General features: G+C 38.8%; 1 protein-coding gene across 1 annotated transcript in view; it reads right to left on the reverse strand.

Annotated features, from left to right (window-relative positions):
• Nucleotides 1–26,188, reverse strand: part of EML6 (EMAP like 6) — a 116,907-nt gene that overhangs the window by 32,076 nt on the left and 58,643 nt on the right. Inside the window, exons 9-23 of the mRNA XM_065682510.1 lie at nt 24,124–24,380; nt 23,266–23,478; nt 22,230–22,397; nt 21,251–21,357; nt 18,131–18,249; nt 17,332–17,518; nt 16,546–16,651; nt 12,304–12,397; nt 8,055–8,155; nt 5,990–6,192; nt 4,529–4,640; nt 3,667–3,794; nt 2,210–2,351; nt 904–1,056; nt 508–639 (exon numbers count right to left, since the gene is read on the reverse strand). Of these exons, the coding sequence (XP_065538582.1) occupies nt 508–639; nt 904–1,056; nt 2,210–2,351; nt 3,667–3,794; nt 4,529–4,640; nt 5,990–6,192; nt 8,055–8,155; nt 12,304–12,397; nt 16,546–16,651; nt 17,332–17,518; nt 18,131–18,249; nt 21,251–21,357; nt 22,230–22,397; nt 23,266–23,478; nt 24,124–24,380 (2,222 nt within the window). The remainder of the gene's footprint in view (nt 1–507; nt 640–903; nt 1,057–2,209; nt 2,352–3,666; nt 3,795–4,528; nt 4,641–5,989; nt 6,193–8,054; nt 8,156–12,303; nt 12,398–16,545; nt 16,652–17,331; nt 17,519–18,130; nt 18,250–21,250; nt 21,358–22,229; nt 22,398–23,265; nt 23,479–24,123; nt 24,381–26,188) is intronic.

Here is a 26,188-nt window from a genome sequence, read left to right on the forward strand (position 1 = left end):
TAGCCAGATTATGAGGGTTTTAAGCAGGCACACAGTACCAGCTCAGCTGTAGCATGGCTTTCTATTTCCAGCTTAAGAATGGCACTCAGACCTGAATGAATTCTGCAAGGAATTTAGCTCCTGTTGTGGGCAGTGAGCTTGCACCACATTTTGGGACTAGCACAACAGGGGAAGCAGGGCTCAGACACACAGGTGTTTCCACACAGAATCATATTAGGTCTGGGAAGGCTTATTTGCAAGAGTTCATTATCAGTCCTGCTAGATGTAATTAGCTGTGACAATAAGGCTCTCTAACTTCATTGCAGTGATTGCCATGTAATGATCAGCAAAGAAGCAAGCAAATTGGACACCAGCAAATGTAATTGCACTGAACCCATATGGTGCTTAATATTGAAACATCATTTGCATTAGTAGTGACAGTTTATGCTAATAAGTGGTACGAGAACAGCTTTCTGGTATTCTGTTTCACAGGCATTTTAAATCTGTATCTCCGGTCAAACATTTTACCTCTCGAGTCCCAGTCAATGTGCGTGATATAGCTGGATGCACCTTTACAAATGCCAACTCTTTTGCTGGTAAGCACATTGTAAATATCTACAAAATTATCATGGGAAGCCACAGCCAGGTACTTCCCTGATTCTGTAAAGAAGAGACATTGAGGTTATTAAAGCTGTACATGCTATAATTATTATTGTTATGCATTTTTACTGCTGTAGACCAACCAAATGCACAAGTTTGGGGTGGGCCCCATTATACTGGGTTGCATACAACCATACAGAACTGTAAAGTATTTCAATGGAGCACACATAAAGCCAGTCGACCTGAACATTCACTCTTCTGTGTAGAGAAGAAAACCAAACTCCAAGATAAATGCTGCCCTTTCACCTTATCATCTGATTATACCTCGTGAAAACTTTATATCTGAGATCATTTCCTTTCTGTGGTGAAAAGAGACCATGTCTTCAACAGTGTCTGCATTTACCACTAGAAAACTCCCGTCATTCAAGCCTACAGCCAAGGCTTTCCCATCGGGAGAAAAGGCACAGCATCGTCCACCTGCAGAAGAAAAGGGGAGGGAATATCTTCAGGTTTGCAAACTTGAAAGTGAGAAAACCATCAATAAACTGCAACTGAAAGGTTTTTATATCAAGTCTATACCTTTTAAATAGATTTGTTATTAAAACCAATGTATTATGTGATAGGAGGGCTATGATTAACATTTCACTAAGCGGGAATGTACCCTCTGTGATTTGATAAGACCTGGAATGGGTTTAGGTGCAAATACCACCTTGCAGCTGTGTTCTAAACACGCCAATGATGGCAAACATCCAAAACAAAACAAAACAACAGAAAGGACATCCAGATGGAAAATTCAAACACTTATAGGCAGCATAACTACATGTCTTCTAGGGATACTACACTGAAAGCTTCTTCATTATACGACTGAATAATGGTTCTTGTCAGGTGAAACACATTTAAAACAGAGATGTACTACACTTCCTCCACTTACTTTTGGCCTCACCATTATTTCTGACCATACTCTCTCATAAACCTATTATCCTCCATCTCTGAGTTCACCTGACTCTGGTTTTCTCATCCAATTAGAGTTCCTGTGCTCTGGATCTGTGACTGAAAATGAAGCATGTTGAACTTCCATCAGAAAACTTCCTAAAGGATACTGATGAATAAATGAAATAAGAGTAATTTTGGGAAGACAGCATTTCAGCATAGCTCATCCAACTTTATACAGAGGAGAGGGCAGGAAAACTGTTCCTTTTCAGAGAAGTTAGAATAACATGCAAAGTTCATGTTGCCACTGATAGTGCTCACCATGCAGAACATTTTACATTTGTCTTCATAAGAAAACTTTTTAATGTCAGCAAAAAAATATGCTAGCCTTAAATAAGTATTCTTAGAAAGGAAAATGATTCCAAGGTCAAGTCATTCCACTTGGAATCCAATGAAAATATATTAAAGTTAATTTTATTATCATTCATTACAATAGATTATCATCCTTTTTCTTTCTACCCTTCTCATTGACTTGACACATGTCAAAGACAATTCACTTCCTATGCTTCTAATTTCTTAATGACTGTGTCCTCTTCCTACCTAATTAATGCCTGTGATGAGCATTGAAAACAAGGATAGGACTGTTACAGGAACAGAGTAGCATCATGACCATCACAGTGTATGGCCAAATGAGAATTACCTTTTTTGAGTTTCCTCACGGCCAGCATGCGGTGCTGGGAGGAGAGCTCCCAGATTCGGAGTGTTTTATCATCACTCACCGTTGCGCAGACAGGCAAGAGAGGGTGAGCTGCCAAGCCCCAGACTTCTCCTTCCATATGTCCCTAAAGGGAATCATTGAATATAAGAGAAAATAATGCATTTGGGTTTATGTAGTACTTTACAAGTCCCAGGCAATAAGGCTTTCACCATCTCCTCTCAAACTCCACATTCAAAGAGACCTGACAGTTTGGTCTGTTTCCTCTGATAACCATCTAAAATATACTTTTCCATAGTCTCCTCCACTGTTACTAGCTGCAATTCCTATGCTTCTAACGCTCTCTCTTCCAGACTTGAAATGAACAAGAAATAGTGATGCCAAAACATGACTTTATCCTGAAATCCCAACATGGGTTAATTTGTCTTCAAGGCTTCTGTCACTTTTGAGATCCTGAAGAACTTCTTTGTCCAACACACACATATTCAGTTCTTTTAATCTTTCCTCAGAACCCAGTTTTCAACTTGCCACAGCTTGCTGGCCCTGCAGTTCAAGGTGAAATCATTTCTCATTATTCTCAATCTGGATTTCAGTTTGGTAACTGGTTTTGTTGAGATAGAAGGATACCAATAACAGGAAAAGGGGAGGAACTCTCATCACATCTTGATTACACCTTATGGATTCTCTATTTTGGCTCAAGCTGATGCATTTAAAGATGTCATTTTAGATGGATGACAATTACAACACTTTCTCAGAAAACTCACAGCAATCAGGTAATTCTAAGGCAATTTTATATCTGACAACCTTAGTATTCATCTGAAGACAAATATATAAGGATGAGGTTGCAACTCCAAATTAGTGAATGAGTTAAATAATTTACAACTTTACCTTCAGGTTAGCAAGGCTGTCATGCAGGCAATGACAATTTGAAAGATTATTTTGTGTGATTAGAACTGACTTGGAAGAAAAATACTAAAGAACCAATGTAAGATATAATGTTAATTTAGTCAGTTACAGACAACAAAAAGTAACAGCTTGACAGATTATACATAGGATTTTCTACATACAGAATTTAGGGTTAAGACACTAAACCAATGCATCTTCAAATATAGCAGTGGGCATATATATGATTTGCTTTAACCAAACTTTGCAAAAAACTTTGGCTTGCAAAAAGAGATCTCTTTAAGCTATATCGTCTACAAAAATCATAAAAGGCTTCATCAGCCTTTGGACCTATTGGACTGTTCATTTCACCTTCAGAATTCTGAATCCACAGTGAATTTCAAAGTCATTTACATAAGAAAGCATCAACTTCTGCCTAAGTCAGGAAAGGAATGGTGGCCAAGAGGTTTAATGAAAACAGAAAGGAAAGGACTGGGAAAATCTTACAATGTCTTCTGTTTCTACAGGGAATATTTTGATACGGGAGATCCATACCGTACCTGAACAAGAAGAGTCATAGGACCACTTTTATCAATTTCAAGTATCTCTCCATTTTTAGTTCCCACTAGTATATGCCCATGTCCTAGACTGATGGCTCGAATTGAGGGATTGTCTTCTAGCAGTAAACCTAAAGAATATAAAAAAGTTAATTTAAGGTTTTTATTGTGAAATCAAAAACAGCCTCATATCACCCATAGTTTATACAGCTGATATTACCTAAAATTAAAATCTCTTTAAAATCATGAAACATGAGATACATTTGCCTGATCAAACTACTACATAATCCCTGGATTTAATTAACAGTTCAAAGGAGGGGAGCTTGTGCTAGTCTATACTGTGGCAATATAAAGGCTGGTATTTTACTGCTTTAGCAGTGACAGTGTACCAGGGGTTCAGCTGCTCCAGCACCATGGATGTTAAGTCTGTCATTAGCTGTGAATGTCACTGTACAGGCTTTCACCTGATGCCTGCTGGAAGTACAATTTAACAGGGCTTTCCAGCTCACAGGGACCTTGGTCTCACTACATGAAACGTGTCCAGCTGAGGCAGCTAGCTGCTCAAAAGAACAGGCTTTGGAGCAGCCAGACTCACAGGCTTGTGGCATTTCTTTTTAGAATCATTTCTTTAGTGAAAACAAAGCCAAATGTCACGGAATAGAGGAGGAAATAGCAGAGCAAACTAGAAAAGGCAAAGACTGTGTGAAATGCAACTTGCAGCGATCCAAACAGAGAATTACAGCATGGAGTAGTAAGTAATATATTACAGTTCCCTTTGTTTCCTGGTAAGTTTTAACACCTATTGCTGCCGTTATACCAGCCTTCCTGCATATAGTTCTTATTAAAACACACTGAAAAATAATACCTTTAGAACTAGCAGATAGTGCTGCTCTTTTAATAGCGTATGTCTTCAGACATCGTTCAAACATATCATCCCACAGAGCCACGATTCCATCTTTTCCACCAGTTACAAACCCCTGTGTGATCACAGAATGGAAACAGACAAATGTCAACATTTAAAAAGACATGTCCAAGGACAGTATAAATTCTCCTCTGCATTTTATTTATGTGTCGAATTAAAAATGCTGGAGCCTACACCTATGAAAAAAAATATAGAAGGTGATAAGATTAGAGAGTTGGTTTTTTAGTGTTATAAAGACTGACAACCCTGCAGATTGAACACTATTGTAAGTAGTAATGCTGGACCATAACATTTTTCTGCGTGTGAAAATAAGCTATGGAAAAATATGTGCTTCATCTGCAGACAAGTAGCTAGTAAAATAGTTTCACTTAGCAGATGCTTCAAACTGAGTTCTAATAATGCATAGGAACCAATTCTTTGATTAATACCCTTGGTAGATTCTCTTTATATGTGCCAAGTGAGTGTAAAATACAGCATAAATAACTAACCAAGAAAAAAGTAAGGGAAGAGGATGTTCAGAAGATGGAGTGCCAAGATCAAACAGAAAAACTGATGGAAAAGCTAGGAACAATCAGCTAGGGCCAGAAAGGACTGAGCTGCAGGGATTTTAAGTGACCTTGATCTATAAAAATGTTTATAGTTAATATTCTTCTCCTCCTGCTATACTTTTGAAGTTGAAACTATAACCTCAAAAAGGATGTTCCATTATCAGCATCTTCAAACTGCCAATGGCAAAACTTTGCCCCAACCTCGTTCGTGTGATGTCAATAATGTATTTTGCCATAGTTTCTTCTAAAGATTTCTTGATGCAGCTTAAGAAAAATACTTTTGCTATCTGGAATAAATAACTCAGAGAAACAAAAGCTTTGGATATTCAAAGTCTTGATTGTTTAAGAGACAGTGATAATACTATTAAAAATTCATGTTTCATTTTTTGGGAAACTGATAATGCAAACATATTTTTGGGATCAGGTTGAAGGGGCAATGAATGGCTCCTGTTACTCTCCTGGGGTTTACAAATATGACAATGACAAGCTTGAGTGCATTCTTTCTCAGTGAGAAATAAATGCTGCATATTCCCAGGTCAGAAAGCTATTAGTCAGACAGCAAGGACATAACGACATGGTGCTTACAAATAAATGTCTATCAAATAACAGAACACATTAATATTGGGTTTGTGATTTTAATCACATTCAGATTCATACAGTTCAACTCATTTTCTGTTATGGTTTTGATTATTAAAGCATCTTCAGTGTTAATGCAATGCAGGACAATGTATTGCTCACATACACATCAAGTTACCCTGAGTAACTTCACTGGAAGGTATGTTAGTTACACACTTCTAAAATCCAGTGCTCCAACAGAACCAATAAAGATGCATGGGTCACATCAGGTGCTAAATACCTTATCCAATGCATGCATGGCAAATACAGGTCCATCATGGGCTTTCACTGTCTTCAGCAACAGAGTATCCTTCCAGATATAAATGTCTCCGGTGGCAGCACCAGAGAAAACCAGATCTTCTATTCGCCCGTATGAGACACTCATCATAGTTTCCAGTTTTCCAGTAGTTCCAAACGTTCCTCGTTTTGATGTAAAGCCTCCACCTGCACCATGAACAAAAGGAATCTGTCTTGATTTCAGTTTGCAGCCACAGCGCTGTAAAGACAAATGTCTTGACCCCATCATCCCTTTTGATTATCTGTGATAGAGTAGATCAGAGAAATACTGAAAACAGAGTACACGGGACAAACATAATAGAAGAAAATCAATGTAGTAATGACAGTTTTGAAGCAGCACAGACTTTATTTTTCAGACTGCTCTTTCCAAGCAAATGGAAAATTTAGGGAGGAAATGTGTAAAAAGGACTAACACAATGGCTGGCAGGATGGCTTTTGCCCAAAACAGCCTGCCAAGCTCCTGCCGAGCATTTTCTCTTTAAAGGTGACCACAACTACACCTGAGATACAAGAGGTTCGTTTTACTTGTCCACTAGCTACCTGGCAATTTGGCAGCAGTTCTGCAGAATAAATGGCAGGATTTGCTCCTGTTTTGTTCGTCAGAGAACCAAGTTGCCACAGTGTGACTTCAGTTCAGAAAGCAGGAGTGGCTGTATGCATCCATGAATTGAGTACTTATAGATTAAAATATACATATAAGTACAAAATAAAATAGCAGTGGCATCCTTTTGTCAAGTCATTGTGTATTTCACAATTAACACCACATCCAGAGTCCCATGGAGCAAATCTTAATTCAGAATACACCATTTTTATTGCAAAGAGACTGTACTTTGAATAAGATACTGCTTAATGCAAATTCCTGCAATGGAATTTAGCAAGCAGCACTGAAAGTGTATTTAATCATCACAAAAATACCCTAAACATAAAATACGCAGGGAAAAATGTAATTTTTAATCTGGGAGCACCTAAACCACTTGAACACTGTCAAGTATGGTGTAGGTATAGGAGCTCCATAAAGCTACCTGATTCTGAGTTGTCTTGAGTTCTATTTTTAGCTGCCCTTGCCCTTCCAACCTTACACACAGAAGATGCTCTCCAAGATCTTTTGACCAAGTGCCCATGTAGTGTCTATGCAATTAAAAGTCATGAAGAACAAAATATCATGAAGAATAAAACCACCCTCAATCAGAAACCAGCTCTTTCTCAGTCTGACCCAATTCTAGACCAACAGCTACTTCCCATTCTGAATATTTTGCTTATTAGCCTGCAGAATCTTATCCTGTTTTTAAATAATGGAAAATACACTTTCATTTTTCATTATTTAGAAAAGGAAACAAACCTTTTGTGTCATACCGCAAATAGATTACCCTGATATCTTGGTTCTTGTGATAACGTGTTATGAATTTTAGCCCAAATTGTTATAACTCAACTTCTGCAAAACACCCTATTTTTTCGTTTCTTTTTTGTTTTGCCCAGGCACACATTTTAAGGTCCATCCTCAAACCTGCCTGCACCGTGAAACATATACTTCCAACTCTGGAAGTCATCTCTGGAAGTCATCTCTGGTGACTGAAAACCAGCTTTGTCTTGAAACTGAAAGGTTGCAGAAGTGTCCCAACAATACCTGAAGAACAAACACTACTGTTTCCAGCAGTGGGCCAGAGGCACCTAAGATTTGCAGTTACCAGCAGATGCTTTCACAAGGGTCATAATCTGCCCAAGTAAATTAAAGGACTGTGATTTTTCTGTGAGCCAAGGATGCTTGTTCAGCAGAAATCCATAATTGTATGAATAGAGCTAAAAAACAAGTAGCTGGAAACGTCTTCCGAAAAGAAAGGTCTACTGGGACATTTGCTGATTCAGAGGTAGGTTTTTATCCCTCTCTTATTTTGGTAATCAGAAAATTGCTTTACGAATAAAACAAATTCTTAAACCGAGAACATAGTGTTCATGTATTAAAAGTATACACAGTCTCAAACAAATTACGTATAAAATATTCAATAAAGTACCTGTTTGCTGCCAAAACTTGATGTGTTTCATCCCAACTGTGACTAGTTTGTCTACATGATGTGGATTACACTTCACTACAAATATTTTATCTTTATGGCCCCTGCAATAAAAATGAAAAATAAAAGTACATGGTAAGAGATGAGCTAACATTTCAAATTGTTTTGTTCTAAACAGGCGTTTCATTGTATGGAATAATATGGTCTTTAGCAATGAGAATCTTATCACCATGACTGTCCTACTCCTGGTGCAGCTATGGGTCTGTAACACAGTGAGGATTGGCGGATGAGACACAGAGGCTATGTCCTCATTATCCCTCCCATCCTTACCCTATCCAATAGAAAGTAGAGCACTGTGTTTCCAATCTGCAAGAGTTTAGCCCTGGAAACCTTCACAAACCTGGTGAATAAAAATTGTCTCCCACTGAATTTCAGTTCAGCTAAGTCATGAAGAAGCCAGCTACAAAGGTCAGTGCAATTAAGAGAAGGTGTAAAGGACAACATAAATATTTAAGTGGGTAAGAACTGAAGCACTGTAAATAGTCAAGGAAAACAAGGAAGTGTTTAACATACTGTGCTTCAAGGCAAGAACTAAAAACCCAAATTATATAATTATAGTTTAGGTAACAGTTAATTCAGCAGCACATACACCTTCTAATTCAGTTCTTGGGTAATTAAACTATTCTTGTTGGAGTATGTGTTTACAGGAATTTGTAGTTTAAGTTTCAGCATTGCAAAAAGGAGTAATTATTTATATCTCAGTGTTTTATAGAATACCAAAACCAACACTCCCCAGCTTTTCAGTATGTATTTCCAGGTCTTGTCTTGTGGCAATGGCACTTTCATCTATCAGATTTAGTAGCTCTGGAAATCACATGGTTCTGATACCCTCCTTGGATTCAGTGTTTTCTTTAGGTGAATCAGCTAGATGAAAAACAGTCCTTTAACCCCTCTGACATCTGAAGTACATCTTGCAATTCCTTCTTCTTTTGTTCATCTACTTTGCTATAATAATGCCCAGCCTTTCAGATCAGGCCAGTTACACTGCTGCTTCTGGAAGCACCTTTCACGCAGGCAAAATGTACTGCCCAGAGTGCAAAACCAAACTAATTGCATCCCAGTGCAGGAGTCCCTGTAAGATGATGAGAGTACGTCTGCATCTGCGGTAGGATGAATAGCGCTGACACATGAGATCTGGACGGTACGTTTCTACCCTGATTTCCTTTGTGTCCTTGTGTTCTAAGGAGCTGGCACAGGAATTTTGCTCTTATAGAATGAAGTATCAGAACACGATGTTCATTGATTTAGATTGCAAAGGCATTTGACAATGCCCCCCTCAGCTCCCTTAGGGATTGCAGTCCACTAACACACAACACTGGACCATCAGTGCCTCAGCATATGAGGCACGAGAAGCTGGCGAGGGAAGCTCAGATACGTTTTGATTCTAAAAGCTATACTCACTCAATAAGGAGGATTTTAATGAAACTAGACAGAAGATTGTAGAGGCAAGATAGGGAAACAAGCTGTATAATTTATCCAGGATGCAATTAAAACAAATAAACAACAGGATATTCTGAACATTGCAACAGGCAAAGAAAACTGAGAAGTCATGCAGAAATAAATTATCTTAAAAAGATTAAACAAAGAGAATATTCATTAGAAACAAATATTAAATAACTCCAGAATAAACATAATGTATGTTTGCATAGAGTGAATGCACACTTCATTTTTCAGAATTAGTCCTTTAGATGAATTCTTCTTGTGGGTCTAGATGATTGTAAGGAGATGTCCTATTCTTCTTGTCTGCAAAGATCATACAATAGAATTATAGAATCATAGAAAGGTCAGGGTTGGAAAGGACCTTGAGATCATCCAGTTCCAACCCCCCTGCCATGGGCAGGGACACCTCTCACTAAACCATCCCACCCAAGGCTCCGTCCAACCTGGCCTTGAACACTGCCAGGGATGGAGCACTCACAACCTCCCTGGGCAACCCATTCCAGTGCCTCACCACCCTAACAGGAAAGAATTTCTTCCTTAGATCCAATCTAAACTTCCCCTGTTTAAGTTTTAACCTGTTACCCCTTGTCCTGTCACTACAGTCCCTGATGAAGAGTCCCTCCCCAGCATCCCTATAGGCCCCCTTCAGGTACTGGAAGGCTGCTCTGAGGTCTCCACGCAGCCTTCTCTTCTCCAGGCGGAACAGCCCCAACTTCCTCAGCCTGTCTTCACACGGGAGGTGCTCCAGTCCTGATCATCCTCGTGGCCTCCTCTGGACTTGTTCCAACAGTTCCATGTCCTTTTTATGTTGAGGGCACCAGAACTGCACACAATGCTCCAGGTGAGGTCTCACAAGAGCAGAGCAGAGGGGCAGGATCACCTCCTTCGCCCTGCTGGTCACGCTCCTTTGGATGCAGCCCAGGATACGGTTGGTTTCTGGGCTGAAAGCACACACTGCAGCCGGCTCATGTTCATTTTCTCATCGACCAGCACCCCCAAGCCCTTCTCCACAGGGCTGGTCTGAATCTCTTCTCTATTCATGTCAGATACGTCTTGTCACATGAGGCATACATCTAAAATTCAGACGTAAACCCTCCTGTCTTGCTTTTTGTCTCTCTCTTTGTATGTCTTCCTGTGCCTGCCAGAATGGGGGACTTTTTAGGCACTTCAAAAATATAAACAATAAATTGGAATATTTTAGAAGATAAACTCTTTCTTTATGCTCTCTTTCAGGACTCTTGAGTATTTTCAAAATAATAGGTTAGTGACCATAGTAGAACCGTTGGGTACATGCAGCTTTATACACTGAAAACAACCTGAGTACTAAATCTCCTATCTGTCCTGTGAGCAACATGAGACAGGGAGCCATACAGCCCATCATCACCTTGTTTTTAAACTTAACAGGTCTCTGTGGGAATATACGTGGTATTTCTTTCACTTGTGTCATCTGAAGCACAATCTGTGTGCAGACAGTGAAACCAGGATTGCAAAGCAAAAGAAAATGTCACGTTTTCCAGCACAGACAACACTGTTGCTAAGCAAGCCCCACACCAGAGATTTTAAGCAGGATCGGAAATCTTGCTGCCTGATAAAGGGGATGCCTGAGACAACATGATATAGCTGATATAGATCATGGTACCCACACACTTGGATCAGAGTGTTTCTTTCTTCAGCAATGGTATACAGCGAACAGATAGTGCTGCAATGAGAAAATCTTATTTCTTCTGGAACATGTCACTATATAATAATAAAAGTAACTTATCTTTTACAGGCACTTTTTTGCAGTTATACTAATAATTTATATTGACCTGTGCTAGACCTTACATAGTTTCTGTCAGCATATGAAATTAAGTCCTTGCCTTTCTGATACACAGGCCCATGCTTACACGGTATCTGCACAACTCTAGAGGTACATTTGGTTTGCCCAAGGGTAAGACAGAAAGAAGGCTCTCAAACACTTTGATTCTTCTATCATATACAACTAGATTATTATAAATCACAGGGGACATTCATACTTGATCTAGTTGAAGATGTCCCTGCTCATCACAGGGGGCTCAGACTAGATGAGCTTTGAAGGTTCCTTCCAACCCAAACTGTTCTATGATTCTATAATAAAGAAGATTTTGCAGTTCAATATTTTAGAAGGAAAAAAGTAAATATGTAGAGTGTAATCCCATTCTCTCCGCAACACTGGTCCCGTCAAGCAACAGCAAAAGCTTCTTCACTCTCAGGTTATTATCTAAGCTTTCAGTTAGAAACCGCAAAGAGTAAATATCTCAGAAACAGCTGACTCAGAAAAAAGACTAGATCAGTAGACCTTGAAAAATCTGCTTCTATTACAGGGAACACTTTTTGCTTTTTAGAAAGTGATCTGGTTATGTGCACTGATGGAACCCAGCATGTCATCTAATGCATAAAGGAATATATCACATCTCTGATGACTTCTGCCCTGAATCGGGATATAAAACTGAAAGAAAATATGAACTTCACTTATAAGTCATTGAATAAGCTACAATGTCAATGTTGCTATCTAACAGAAATGTTAGGGATCTCTCGACAGAAGTAGTTCACATGAGTTCCAAACACTAAGCTTTACATCCCAAGGTTTGTAATCTGGATATATTGCTCTGAAACACCATTTGGTTTGCAGAGAGATGTTTTGTTTTTTCCTGTAAGCATAGTAATAAATGTGGTTGGTACTATATAGAAAAATGTGACCATGGGGAACATTCATTCTGAGGTGTATTCTTACCTGGTTGTTGCTAGCTTTTCTCCCTTTTTCCAATCCCAAAACACAATGGCATGATTATCATCGAGCCCAACAGATGCCAAACATTTTCCATCAGCTGTACAGAAGTAATATGCAATGTTAAAGGTACTACGGCTTTAGCTGAAAACAGGCAATGAACAAAACAAATACACCATAAACTGAATCTCAAATGATGTACTGTAAATGAAGCAAAAGGCTATGAGAGATTAAGGTTCAGATTCACTGATGGCCTTCAGTTCCTAAAGCAGACGGCATGCAGAATTAGACAAGTGAACCAAGACAGTCAACCTGCCCAACCTCTTAAGATGACCAAGTCTTTATCTGCAGACAGTTTTATCCACAAGTGCGATAGCACCAAAGTGAATACCTATTGTGTAATGACACATCAAGATTTCATAGAGCACTCTACTAATCCATGAGCCCACCTTCCTCTTGTTAACCAAGGTGACTTCAATATGTCATCACCCTTATCAGAGACACACCAGATTGTGTTATAGGTGACAAAAAGTGTTTTCTGCTTAATTACACTCTTATTCTTATACAAAGGACATGGAGCTGTTGAAGCAAGTCCAGAGGAGGCCACAAGGATGATCAAGGGCTGGAGCTCCTCCTGTATGAAGACAGGCTGAGAAAGTTGGGGCTGTTCAGCCTGGAGAAGAGAAGGCTGCGTGGAGACCTCAGAGCAGCCTTCCAGTACCTGAAGGGGGCCTATAGGGATGCTGGGAGGGACTCTTCATCAGGGACTGGAGTGATAGGAAAAGGGGTGATGGGTTCAGACTTAAACTGAGGGGTTAGATATAAGGCAGAAGCTCTTCCCTGTGCGGGTGTTGAAGCGCTGGCACAGGGTGCCCAGAGAAGCTGTGGCTTCCCCATCCCTGGCAGTGCTCAAGGCCAGGTTGGACACAGGGGCTTGGAGCAAGCTGCTCCAGTGGAAGGTGTCCCTGCCCATGGCAGGGGGTTGGAACTGGATGAGCTTTAAGGTCCCTTCCTATCCAACCCATTCCATGATTCTATGATTTTTAACTGTATTTAGTACAAGGATCTATTCTTATCTATAAAAGGTGTTATTTTGGCTTTATTATCTTCTATTATAATTTAGTTTCTTTTAAAATTCCTATTCCTTATGAAACCATTGATCTTTCCCAAAGGCAGACACAAAACATCCCTGTGTTTAAGGACAAGGAAGGAAGGTAGGATCAAACAAGACAATGAAAGTCAATTCCATAAAGTCCAAGTACTCCAAAACATTCGAAACATTTCTGATCAGATGGTGCTTCTTTTCTTGTGCCTGAGATGATGACAAGAATTATGAGTGTGTACCGAAATGGGTGGTTAAAAGTTAATAGACAATGTAATGAAACTGCAAGTATGATAAAAAATTGTAAGGCTAAATATAACTGCTGGCTATCATCTCTTGACTGCAGAAAGACACAGCACTACTGATAATGAGGGGAAGAAAGGCAAGGACAGAAGATCATACATAATTCAACTCTACCTAGGCATCCTTGCTACGTGTACGACATAACAAGAAACAAGATCACTGTTGACAAACTTCTAGAGACAAACTCCTGTCATGAAATTGGAAAAGTCTAAAAAGCTAAACTGTAACTGTTAGAGTATATGATAAGAAAATTGAACTTCACAGGTTGTAGAAGTGCCACTGGTAGGCTGAGAAAGTTGGGGCTGGTCGGCCTGCAGAAGAGAAGGCTGCGTGGAGACCTCAGAGCAGCTTTCCAGTATCTGAAGGGGGGCTATAGGGATGCTGAGGAGGGACTCTTCATCAGGGACTGTAGTGACAGGACAAGGGGTAACGGGTTAAAACTGAAACAGGGGAAGTTTAGATTGGATCTAAGGAGGAAATTCTTTCCTGTGAGGGTGCTGAGGCACTGGAATGGGTTGCCCAAGGAAGTTGTGAATGTTCCACCCCTGGCAGCGTTGAAGGCCAGGTTGGATGAAGCCTTGGGTGGGATGGTTTAGTGTGAGGTGTCCCTGCCCACAGCAGGGGGTTGGAATTGGATGACCTTAAGGTCCTTTCCAACCCAAACCATTCTATGATTCTATGAATTATTCCATAGAACTACTGCAAAGTTCACCAGGCTGAAATTTGGAACCTGGTTCTCACAAGCTAGGCTGGGCTCACTGTATTTAGTGACTGAGTTCTATGAGAAGCAAGTCAAGAAGGAGAAGGGGAATTACAGAAAGAGGAAAAGAGTTCACAGTTGAATGAAGTAGGCCTAGATGGAAGGAGTGTAAGAAGGCAAGGAGGAAGGAAGGTAAAAAACAGGACAGGAAACCAAAACCAAGTTTATTAAAAATTAAATAGAAACAAACAAGGAGACACAAAGTTAATAAGAAAAGAGACAGAAGAACTATTCTGTAACAGTTTTAGTGAGATAAAATGCTATCATGATAGCTGATATGAAAGGCAAATATGCAATAATGTGCACCATTTAAGAGGTATATTTGTATGTTTTGATGACAACTATTTTTAGTGGTAACTCAATTATGTAAATGGAACATGTTGACAAAATTTTGTTGGTAAGAATGCAATGTTTTATTCCCTTGAAACAGGAGGGTTTATGCACTACTATGGACTATACACTCCAATTACTATCCACAATTACAGAAGTTAAATTAGCCACCAGGGGGCACAGCCAAATATTGCATGACTGAACTCATAATCTTTGAATCATAACTTCATCAGAAAGGTCCTACAGAAGTGGTCCAGCCCTGCACATGCTTTCAGTAATGGCCAGTAGCAGATGTTTTAGCAAGTGAGTAAGGGCAGAGAGAACTGGGAGTACAGAGTCACCTACCAGGTTAAGTACAGCCAAAAAAAGGTTGGGAGTTTTAGGTTTCTTCCTTTAAACTTCAAGAAGTGTGACCTGAACCTAATTTAGAAATACCTATTATTAACACAATGAAAACTGCTTACACAAGACCAAAGCAGCACTGTGATCCCATAGTGAGGTGCATATTTGCACAACTATCTGCTCCTCTCTATGCCAAGAATCCTAACTAAAGCCAGTTAGGAATGCAATGTGTGCATTCTCAGGATCAGGTCCTTAAGCAAGGCTGTAATGATGTCAGTAGTGCCTACCATTAATGTTTTTGTATGGATTTATGTCCACAGAGTATGTGGCCAGTTTATTCTTTAGGTTTTTATGGAGGGAGATGGATTCTGATACATGGAGTACATCTATACAGGAATCTAACGGTTAAAAACCACAAGGTATTTTCTAAATATATGAGCATTTGTTCAACTAGGGATCATGATCAGAAGTGTTTTAACATCCCTGTACGTTATGTCAGTTAGCTCATCCTTATCCGTTTTCACTTCTGCTACCATATCTACCTTCAGAGCTTGGTTACACACCACAGTGGATCAGCAATATCACATTTGAATTCCAGTTCTTGGATGAACACCAGGACTCCTCTTCTGATAATGGAATATGACTCAGTTCCACAGACTTATCTTTGTGAAAGTAAAACTTCTTTTTTAAAGCCATGTCTCGTAACTGTGATCTATGTCCTAGTGAATTCTTACCACATTTCTAGAGAGGAGAATATGAAATAAATTGCATCTAATTGAAAAAAAAATCAGATAGGAAAAAGGATAGCTCAGGTAAAGTAATCTAATTACAAAAATAGAAAAAGGGAGAATGGATTTGTAAGCACTTCTGTAAAGATGCAGACGTATGTAAGTCACCACCATATGGATGATGTTTTTCAATGCTGAGCACAGGATTTACTCTTTGAGAACTGAGACAACTGAGGTCATCCATCTCAGAAAGACAAGTAGGAAAATTCGTCATATTTACTTCTTTAAACTCACTAAAATATGGGAATTGTTGGCAAATGGGAAGAACTGTCTGAGCCTACAGATCACATTTCCCTCTCATGTGTATACTTCACGCCACCATTCTGCCTGGTTTTAAATTATTATGCCACCATGTAGGCAGACACCGGAGTCCTATCTGTACACTTGGTATTATGGATTAGCCATCACAGACATCAGTTATTGATCAGTTGACAGAAGGCCCATGACTGCCGTTACTACACACACTAGAGTTATCAAAACTGTCAGCTGTTTTAACTGTTATCAAAACAATTTCTGCGTAGAATTTGTAGTGCTTGTAAATTTGTCTGGCTCCTCAAATGAAGATTTCATCAGAAGTACTGCTTTTTAATTAAGCATTTAGATCAATGTAGGTTGTGGCTTACCTGAAAAATCCAGTGCACACACTCCTCTTTGATGCTGGCCTTTGAGCAGTGATAAACATTTCAGGGTCTGTGTGTCCCAGACGTGAATAGCAGCATCTCTTCCAACCTAAATCAGAGGGTTAATTGGAATATCAGCTCAGAGGAGTTCAAAGCACACCTACAGCAGTAATTAGCACTATCACAGCTTTGAAACACTCCAGAGGTAACTACTTTTATCTTCTTCAAGATTCATTTCCTCTTTTAGAGAAATATCACTAGTCAGTCTCTAAATCATCAGCATATGTTATCATGTTAATGACATAATTTATTATCATATATGAATATATTGAACATATCAGATTCAGTACCAGATATCTGTAGAGTGCCCAACATAAAACAACCTTTATCCGAGTAAGGCTTTTGAATGCTACTACAGTACAAAAATACCAAGACTACCTAATGAAATCCCCAAATCTCCCAGGATATAGATGAAATACGGCTCCTGCATTTTACAGATGAAAGCAGAGTTTCAAAGTGAATGTAAGATTGTTTGCAAGGCCATAGCATAAGATTGTAAGTTCTCCTGTTACATAGGAATAATTTAATAATCACCTTGGATAGTTTCCAGTCCAGTGCTCCTCAGCTGTTTGGGAGGGATACAGGAAACAATACACAGCTTACCCATATTTAGGAGGAAACACTATATCACACATATATTCTCACAAAGAGAATCATGTTTTTCCTAATTCCATATTGTAAAGGGCATTTATTATCATGTTTTGCTAATGGTCATTTCTAAACACCCACCTGTCCAGTAGCAACATAGTCTTTCACTGGGTGAATGCTTAGGCTGAGGATGTCATCATCATGACCAAGATACAGCCTCTGAGTGTGTTGTTGCCTGTTATATACAACAGCCACAGCAGCAATGTGATACACTACTTCTCCAGTTTGTGTGTAGAACAAGTTATTTCGACAGTCATAGCCTCTGTAACTGAAGTAAATACAAACCAAGTTATACTAGAATCACAGAACCATAGAATGATTTGGGTTGGAAAGGATCTTAAGATCATCCAGTTCCAACCCCTGCCACAGGCAGGGACCCCTTCCACTAGAGCTGCTTGCTCCAAGCCCCTGTGTCCAACCTGGCCTTAAACACTGCCAGGGATGGGGCAGCCACAGCTTCTCTGGGCACCCTGTGCCAACGCCTCAGCACCATCACAGGGAAGAGCTTCTGCCTTATATCTAGCCTGAACTTCCCTTGTTTCAGTTTGAGCCCATCACCCCTTGTCTTATCACTATAGTCCCTAATGAAGAATCCCTCTCCAGCACCCTTGTAGGCCAATGCAACACTTATGTATTGAACGTAACATTTATGCATTACTTATTGCGTGGTTACAGCACTGTAAACTGGTCTCGTTCTTCAACAAGTACAACTGAATAAAGAGAATCTATGATATCACAAAAATTGCCCACAGTAATAATGACAAATCAATTGTAGGTAAAAATGAAAAATGCTTTGCTAAATGCTCTGATGTGAATTAACATTGCTAGGATGTTTCAACAGTCAGGAAAGAAAACCAAATATTATCTAATATTACTCTACCCATGTATAAACTGCAACTTCAAGCTGTCCTCAGGTGCTCGTTCTCTTTTCAGGAAGGGCACAGAATGGTTTTTCTCTTTACTTTGCTGTTTCAGCTGAGGTAGGTCTTCTTTGTAAACCTGAAGAATAATGACTAAAGTTAATTGCACATCTCCAGTTTGCTAAATACCTGTGTATATGGATGAAAGTGACTTTCCTTTAAGTATTAATGTGATGCTCAGTAGTTACAACATAGAGTAAGTTGTGTCCTACAGAACTTCAGTTAATAATCAACTTTTTCCGCTCAGTGAATTCCCCTGAGAGGACCAGAACATGAGTCTGGAATAGCAGCAGCAGAATGTGTTTTCTCTAGAAGATTCCAGTGCCACTTAGTGAAAAGCAATTTAAATACTGACTGGAACTCTTTGGTGTTTTTTAACTTCCCTGTACATACTCAAAGTTGAACATAATGAATTGATTCTATATAGGGATTACAGTGAAATATACAGTAACCAACAGAACTTAAGAGATGTGCCATGCCCAGAATCCTGACGTTGAATTCCAGCTCTATAAATACACTAAAGATATAAAATACTATACATTTAAAACTTTCAGGAATGCTGAATCTCTGTGGAGTTGCTAAAGATGTTTGAAACATCTTCAGAGCTGTGACACCAAACAAAAACTGTTATAATGCTGAAACATAACTTTATTGTTTGTCTTCTGTTCCTACCTTTGTTGGATTTTGCAGGACAATGAGATGGCCATTCCCACATGTATCTACCTGACTACAAAGATGGAATATTGAATTTTTACAAGGAAGGTGTTGATACAAGGAGCTAGGCTTTTGAAATGGTAGGCACAGAGTCTTAACATTTTGTGTCTGTGTCTCGTATGTGTTGTATTTTATCCTGTGCGTTCTCATCCATTTGCCTTTGCTCCTCGGTATGCTACTAATGAAATAGAATATGATCATCATCTTCAAATGCATCTCAAAATCTAGAATCCTCTATACTGCTTCATAAATAACATCAAAAAAACCCAAACCCAAACCAATTCCCAAAATAAGACTGTTTTTGTTTCCATGTGTTTCTGTAAATCATTTCCTTCATCAAAATGCAAATGCAGCTTATGCTTGGGGTTGTCTCACACTTCCTGTGTAAGATTCTATTTCAAGATGCTTCCAGATCTTTCATGCATTAACCTGTCTGGAATACTGCTGTTTAACTTCCTACACCTATTTTTGCACTCTTAGGTTTTAAACCCAGACGTCCTTTTTGACACGTAGACAGCATGGAGGAGAGTGCTGTCTGATTAGAATACAGATGGAAAATCAGGAGAAGGAGGCGGAGAGGAGCAAAAAGGGACAAACACTCCTGTGAGTCTTACAGTAAAGGAGAGGGGAGGGATAAAATGTGATAAAACCTCTGTTTCATCTGGCAAATATGATCCATCTTTGAAATGATCTCTGATTGATCTCTGAAGAGGCAAAATAAACTCTGTCAGAAGGATCTTTATAACTGGTTGCAGGATCTAGCAAGTGAGGTGAAAAGATAAAGGATGGTCCTTGGCTAAAGCATGGAACATTAGAAGTGATCCTTACACATTCTAGAAAGTAGCTCTACGTCAGCCATTAAATCACTCAAACCAACTTGAACCAAGGTTATTCTGCATTTTTCATGCTTAGTAGAAGATTCCAGTTCTGGTCTGAGGAAATTCTGACCTTTCACCATTGCAATGGCTAAGGTAACAGGACAAAGGGACAAATAATATTTTACTCATAATGACAACAGGTCCTGAAAAATCAGGTTCCAAATATTTTTAAGTAAAAGCAAAAGTCAGACAACAGCCGAACTTGATGTTAATACTTCTTTTCCTCCAAAACAAGGACAATGTCATCCTTCCACACTGCAAACTGTTATAAAGATCAGTGTTTGTGAAGCACTCAGTATCATGAATAGAATGGAAAGAACCACAAGGGAAACAATTCTGTCTCCAGAGACATGTTCAAGCAATGTGCAATAAAGGCAGCTGATGAATGAAACCAGATTGAATAGATCCTTGTTAGGTAAGAACTAAATGTTCCATACACCAAACGAAGCACAAGTCCTGCAGCAATAAGTAACCATAATCTATGCACCCAAAAAGGGCAGAACTATGTTTTGTTATGGCATTTTCTAAACTTGATGTAACTTTGTGACTTGAATAATGTTTTCTAATACAGTATTGTGTAATTGTCCTGATGGAGGTTGGGTGAAACCTCATGTCATGGAGCAGCAGAGTGAAGAAGACGAGCCAGGAGCTGAGCATGATCACAAGGCCAGCCAAGAGAGTGCCCTCTCAGAGAGGGAGCAGTCCCACAGTGACAGCAGCAAAGCAGATTTCGGTGTTCGTAACCAAGTTCAGGGTTGATCACCAGCCAAGCCCATAGTGACAAAGCATAAATCAACCCTGAAGGATCAGGTTGAAGAGTGAAAAGGCACACTACCGTTCCTGAAAAAAACAGTGCAGTAAAGAACACTGATTTGTGTTCTTCTTGTGTGGAAGCAATCTATCTTAATTTACCTCACAGCACAGTGCTACTAAAAAGAAGTGCATTAAGTGATTATTAGAAACCAGTTTTAATTGGTTCCTGTAAACCAGGGGAATTTTAATTCTTGGACATTCTTGTCGTTGGCAATAAAAAAGAATCTGTCACAAACAACTCTATTATGTAGGTTTCAAATTCAGTATTAATATTCTGCTTTGAATATGCAGAATTCACACAAAAACTCCATGAGCTGTATTCTACAAACTAGGATTCTAAGTTTAATTGGCCTAAAAAGTCTTCTCTAACTTCTATTATGGAAATGGGAATAGCAATAAGATCTCACAAAACCTTGTTTATTTTTGGTGCTTTTAAAAATATATTCTTTATTCTAACACATAGTAGTACATACACTGTTTTTTCTCCAAACTCTTTTTCATTCTCATCTCCAGCTAAAGTAAACTCTGGTTTTATGTATATTGGTTGCATAATCAGCTGAATATTGTCAAAATAATCTTCTTAGTCTGCTGAACTAGCTGCAAGCATCTTTTACTTTATGGAATAGTCATGATAAATTGTCAGGTATTTGGCACAGTGTGTTAGTTTTTACTCACCTGGCGATCATAGTTGATTTGAGCTTCCTGTTCAATGTCAGAATCTAACTCTGGCACATCAGATAAATCTGAATCTGATTCTTCACTGTAGGAGTCAACACCACCTTCTACATTAAAGATAAATAAATAAAAAACAGTCCTTTGAACACACAGAATCACAAGAAATTAGTATGTGATGGGTTTATATAACTTAAACTATGGCAAAGCAGCATTCAAGAACTTTGGAAGCTTGAGCAGCTTATAAATATCATGGGGCCAACTGAATGTGCCAGGTTTCATTTCTGTTTCTCCTGTTTCAATGCCTGGGGCAGGAAGGTGGCAGAGAGAAGTACAATAACTGAGGAGTTACTGGTACATTTCCATCATCTGAGAACATACTGATTTCTTAACAGGCTTTGGAGTGAAAACATAGAGAAGTGATAAATAAAACCTTTCAGTGTGATCGCTGTCTGTGTTTAAATAGGGCTGCTGTAACATCTATTTTACAAAGGTATTTTACCAAATTGTGGAGGCACAAGTTTGTCCTTTTGCTGCAGGGAATCCAATTTTCAGCAAGTGCCACTCCACAATTCATCTGGCTACTGTACAATGCTGTAAGTGTCATGAATAGAACAAGAAAAACATTCTTAAGTGCACCTATCACATATATATGTGAAATTACACTGGAAACAAAAAGAATTCCTCAGACTTCTTAAGGCAAGTTAGATGGCTGATTCTGAGAATTTATCTTGATCTAGTAATCTCCCATCTAAGCGGCTTTTATCACATTGATGAATACTACTTGTGTATTCGTAGACATACAGTACTGCAGCTTGCAGAAGACTTGCCTGAAATAAACGGTTGTCTATGAAAAATAAAGTATCCCAAACATGCCAAGTATAAGTAATCCCAAGGAATTGATTCCATAAGTGGTTTTTTACCACTGCTGCATTCTATGTTGGTTTTATTTAACAAACCTTTCAGAAGAGATCATTCTTACCTTGTGGAGATGTTTCAAGGATGCCATTTGTTATCCCTTCTGGAATAAACCGCCACTGGAACACAGAGTGATCAGCACCTCCTGTACTTAAAACCCACTGGAAATCATGGGACCAACGGACATTGGTTACATGTGCTGAGTGGCCAATGTACTTTCTAAATTTAGCTCCTAAAACCAAAACCAGGACTTTCAGTATGTAAGAAGGAAAAAAACGCACAACACTGTGACTAATACAGTTTGGTCTTTAATGGAAACACAGCCAGAGCAGTCTTATGGAAACTGAAGACAAAATAATACTTAGATGCCACTTGATATTCTATTGCTAAAAGTTACTATAATGTAAAAATAAATGGCATAAAATAATATGAATGATATATTCACTTCAGTTTTCAGAAAAGTCTTTAAATCTTGGCAGGAATTACCAGATACACATTGGGTTTAATTGCCACCTTCATGGACATTACTGCTAATGCGAATTATACACATGTATTACGTATTGTACTATCAACATAAATTCAAATTTACTATCAGAAAATACACTGATATGATATCACATGGATCATGGAAGGCCAAAAGGTTGTATTATTTAGTTCTGTTGGCTTTATGCACGTTACAGTGCAGACCCTGAGGAAATAATCTGTGTTAAAAGCCTACTACAGATGTGAAGCAAATAACTGACAGTGAAACCCTTCTAAGTTTCTGCAACAGTTACTGGCACAAATGTGGACAAATTATAGTAGTGCATTTGGTGTGGATACAATTTGATGTGATGTAAAGTCTGAGTCACCTTCTGATAAATGAGAATAAGCACACACAAACTGTATGTTCTCAACAGTTCTAAACCCCAGCACATACACATTGATAGGAAATTGCTGGATACAAGCAGGGTTAAAGTCTCATATTTATGCCCATAAATACTAACATGAATTGTGTGCACACTCACTTGAACTGTACACTAAACCTACCATTAGAAAATACACTGATGTGGTACCAAGGTAAATAATGCATTCTTCAGAAATACAAAATACTGCCTTACCTTTCTTTAGGCATGGAAATCGGAACAATTTAACCAGCCCAAAATCATCTCCAGTCACTAGCACTGAGCTGTTGTAATTTCCATCCACAGAGTTGACGTCTGTAACATTAGTGTATTTTGGCCAAATTCCACTCACTTCAGATCCTATCACACAGGTCCATGAGGCCCAGTGAATTCCTTTGACCTCATCTTTGTTAGTTATGTGCTTCCCAGCTGCAAATATAGAAGTGAATAATCAATTTAATAATTCGTTTTACAGTAAACTCCGTTTAAACTATTTTTTCTTTGTCTTCTTACTGTGATTAGTCTTTCAACCTCAATAAGTTAAAAATATTCACAATTTTCTTTAAATTACTATAATATTCACATTTCATTCTGAGGGTGCTAAGGCACAGGGTGAGAAGCTGTGGCTCCTTAACCCTGGCAGTGTTCAAGGCCAGGTTGGACACAGGGGCTTGGAGCAAGCTGCTCTAGTGGAAGGTGTCCCTGCCCACGACAGGGGTTTGGAACTGGATAAGCTTTAAGGTCCCTTCAACTCAAACCATTCTATCATTTGTGGTATTTGAGGACATCATACATAAGTTCTACTGCAGCTGCATATAAACAAGCATAAAAACATGTTATGTAAACTCATACAATTTATGCAGAAGTAAATGCAGAGACAGCTTTTACTTAATGCAAGCTGAAGGTGGATATATTCTGTGAACACTGATTTTAAAAACAAGCAGTAGATACTTATGTAAGTCCAGTCAAGAAACTCCATTTTCAGGCTCTACTATTTCTATTGTATTTTTGTTGTCCTCTTTAAATCCATACTGAAGTTTACTTTTCCATAACATGAACCACTTGTAAACTTACACGGCATCTTGTAGAAGAGCCTCTCTCCTGCCCCATCATTGGTTTGCAAGAATTTACTATCCACAGACCAGTCAATGTGAGTAATAAAACTCATAGATTTGTTGCATTCTCCAATTTTTTTGTATCGCTGAGCCACGGCATAGACATCCACTGGGCCATCGTTGGAACCCACAGCAAGGTAAGAGCCATCTGGTGAAAACTTCATTTCATGGATCACTTCTTTTCGATCTTTAATGTGAACCACCTCGGTCATGTCTCTGCAAGAACCAACAGCGAAAGTGTGAACTGTGAACTGGAAACCTGGGAACAGGCATATTTAAGACATATATGAAGATAGACAAATATGAAGATAGAAGCACTGAATAATTTGTACAACAAAACCCAGATTGCACTAAAATCATCCTTTTTTTGAGAAGTTCCTGTTGCTTTCATTGGCTATAAGCATACTTTCACAGCACAAGATAGAAACAGCTTTACCTGTCAATGATGTTCTGAATTCTATTCACCTAATTTTACCTGTAGCATAGTTAGCTGTCTAGTCTAAACTAGATCAGACTTAATTTGGGGCTTTTTGCACAAGCATTGGAAAACGAGTCCCTTCTTATTTAGAAGAACCATGTTGGAAGACACCCATTTCTCCACATTGACTCCCACATTCTGGGAAGACAGGCAAACAGTTTAGATTAGAGGCTAACAAATAGACGGCAAAGTTAGATATGATTAATCCCACACACCATGACTAGTTAGCTGGTCATGGTGTGTGGGTTTGGGGTTGCAGCATCACCACTGCCATCACCCACCAATGGAAAAACAGAGAAGTGACAACACCTTGCATGTGTCCTTGACAAAAATCCAACGGTTACGTAGTCTGTTTATATAAATATTCACCTTTCCCCATCAAATTACACTTGATATAACCCCCTATCAATCAAAGAACCAAAACCTGTAATGCCAGTGAATACACACCAGATTTTTGCAAGTAGGTTTCCCCAGATTCTTAGGTTGTGAGGAAAGAATTAAGACTAAATTAAAAGAAAACCTTCCCCTGAGTTGGCTGAACATGAGCCAAGTCTCAGCTCCATTAATTCAGAAAGACAATCCACACCAGATTACGCATTTGGGCTATAAGAAAACATTGGGAGGAAGAGTCTTCTGTGGATATCATGCTGCTGTTACTCTGTATTTTCAGCTTTTGAAATACTCTCCTTATTTCTGCTTTAATTAATTGTTGGTAGAAACATCAACTTTATGAAAAGACTCAAATCTATTTAAAACCTAATAAATTTTGTTAATATTGCTTAAAAATGCTGATACACAGCACTGTTAAAAGCAGAGTCGTGAAAGGAGAATTATCCGTAACTGAAGACAGAGATTTCTGAGAGATGCCAATATGAATGGAAAGGTTAGTGTTACAGATGATCAAGATCTTAAAAAGACCTAATAGACTAAGTTTGTTAGAAATTTCTCTTAAAATGGTGACATTCCGGAATGTCAATAATGGCAGAAATTTTGTTGGGAAATTTGTTATTTATTCATAACCATTTTTAACTTCAAAAAGTGTCTTGGGGGAAAAAACCCCAAATCAGTTCTTAGCCCTGCTAAGAGCTACCAGTTATTACCAAAAACTGGTAACATAACTATTCCATTAGTCAATATTACTACTGAGAAGAGCAGCTCATTCTCTGGATTATTCCATTGATCCAGATCCTTCCTGATCGAGAAAAAAGTGAATATAGATTCATGTGGCTGAGTGCATGATTCAAAGAAAATGACAATAAAACACACTAGCATCACTCAGTTTTACAGGATCCTGTGCTGCAGATTTGTCACCCCATCAGGAGGTCTGTCACAGGGAAGGAGCAGATGGAAAAGCAATTGCATTGAGGGCCTTATACAAGGAATAATGCTGGGTTTATCATTATCAGTCTCCACAAGCTGAGTGATTAATAATGTTAGTTATCAGGCAAATTAGCAAAGACAAGATTACTGTGAGACAAAGAAGATTAACATCTGTAGAAAAATAGTAGTCTTTGAAAAGGATTTTGTATTAATATGAACAGATCAT

The sequence above is a fragment of the Lathamus discolor genome, chromosome 5 (genome assembly GCF_037157495.1).
Source record: "Lathamus discolor isolate bLatDis1 chromosome 5, bLatDis1.hap1, whole genome shotgun sequence".
NCBI lineage: Eukaryota > Metazoa > Chordata > Aves > Psittaciformes > Psittacidae > Lathamus > Lathamus discolor.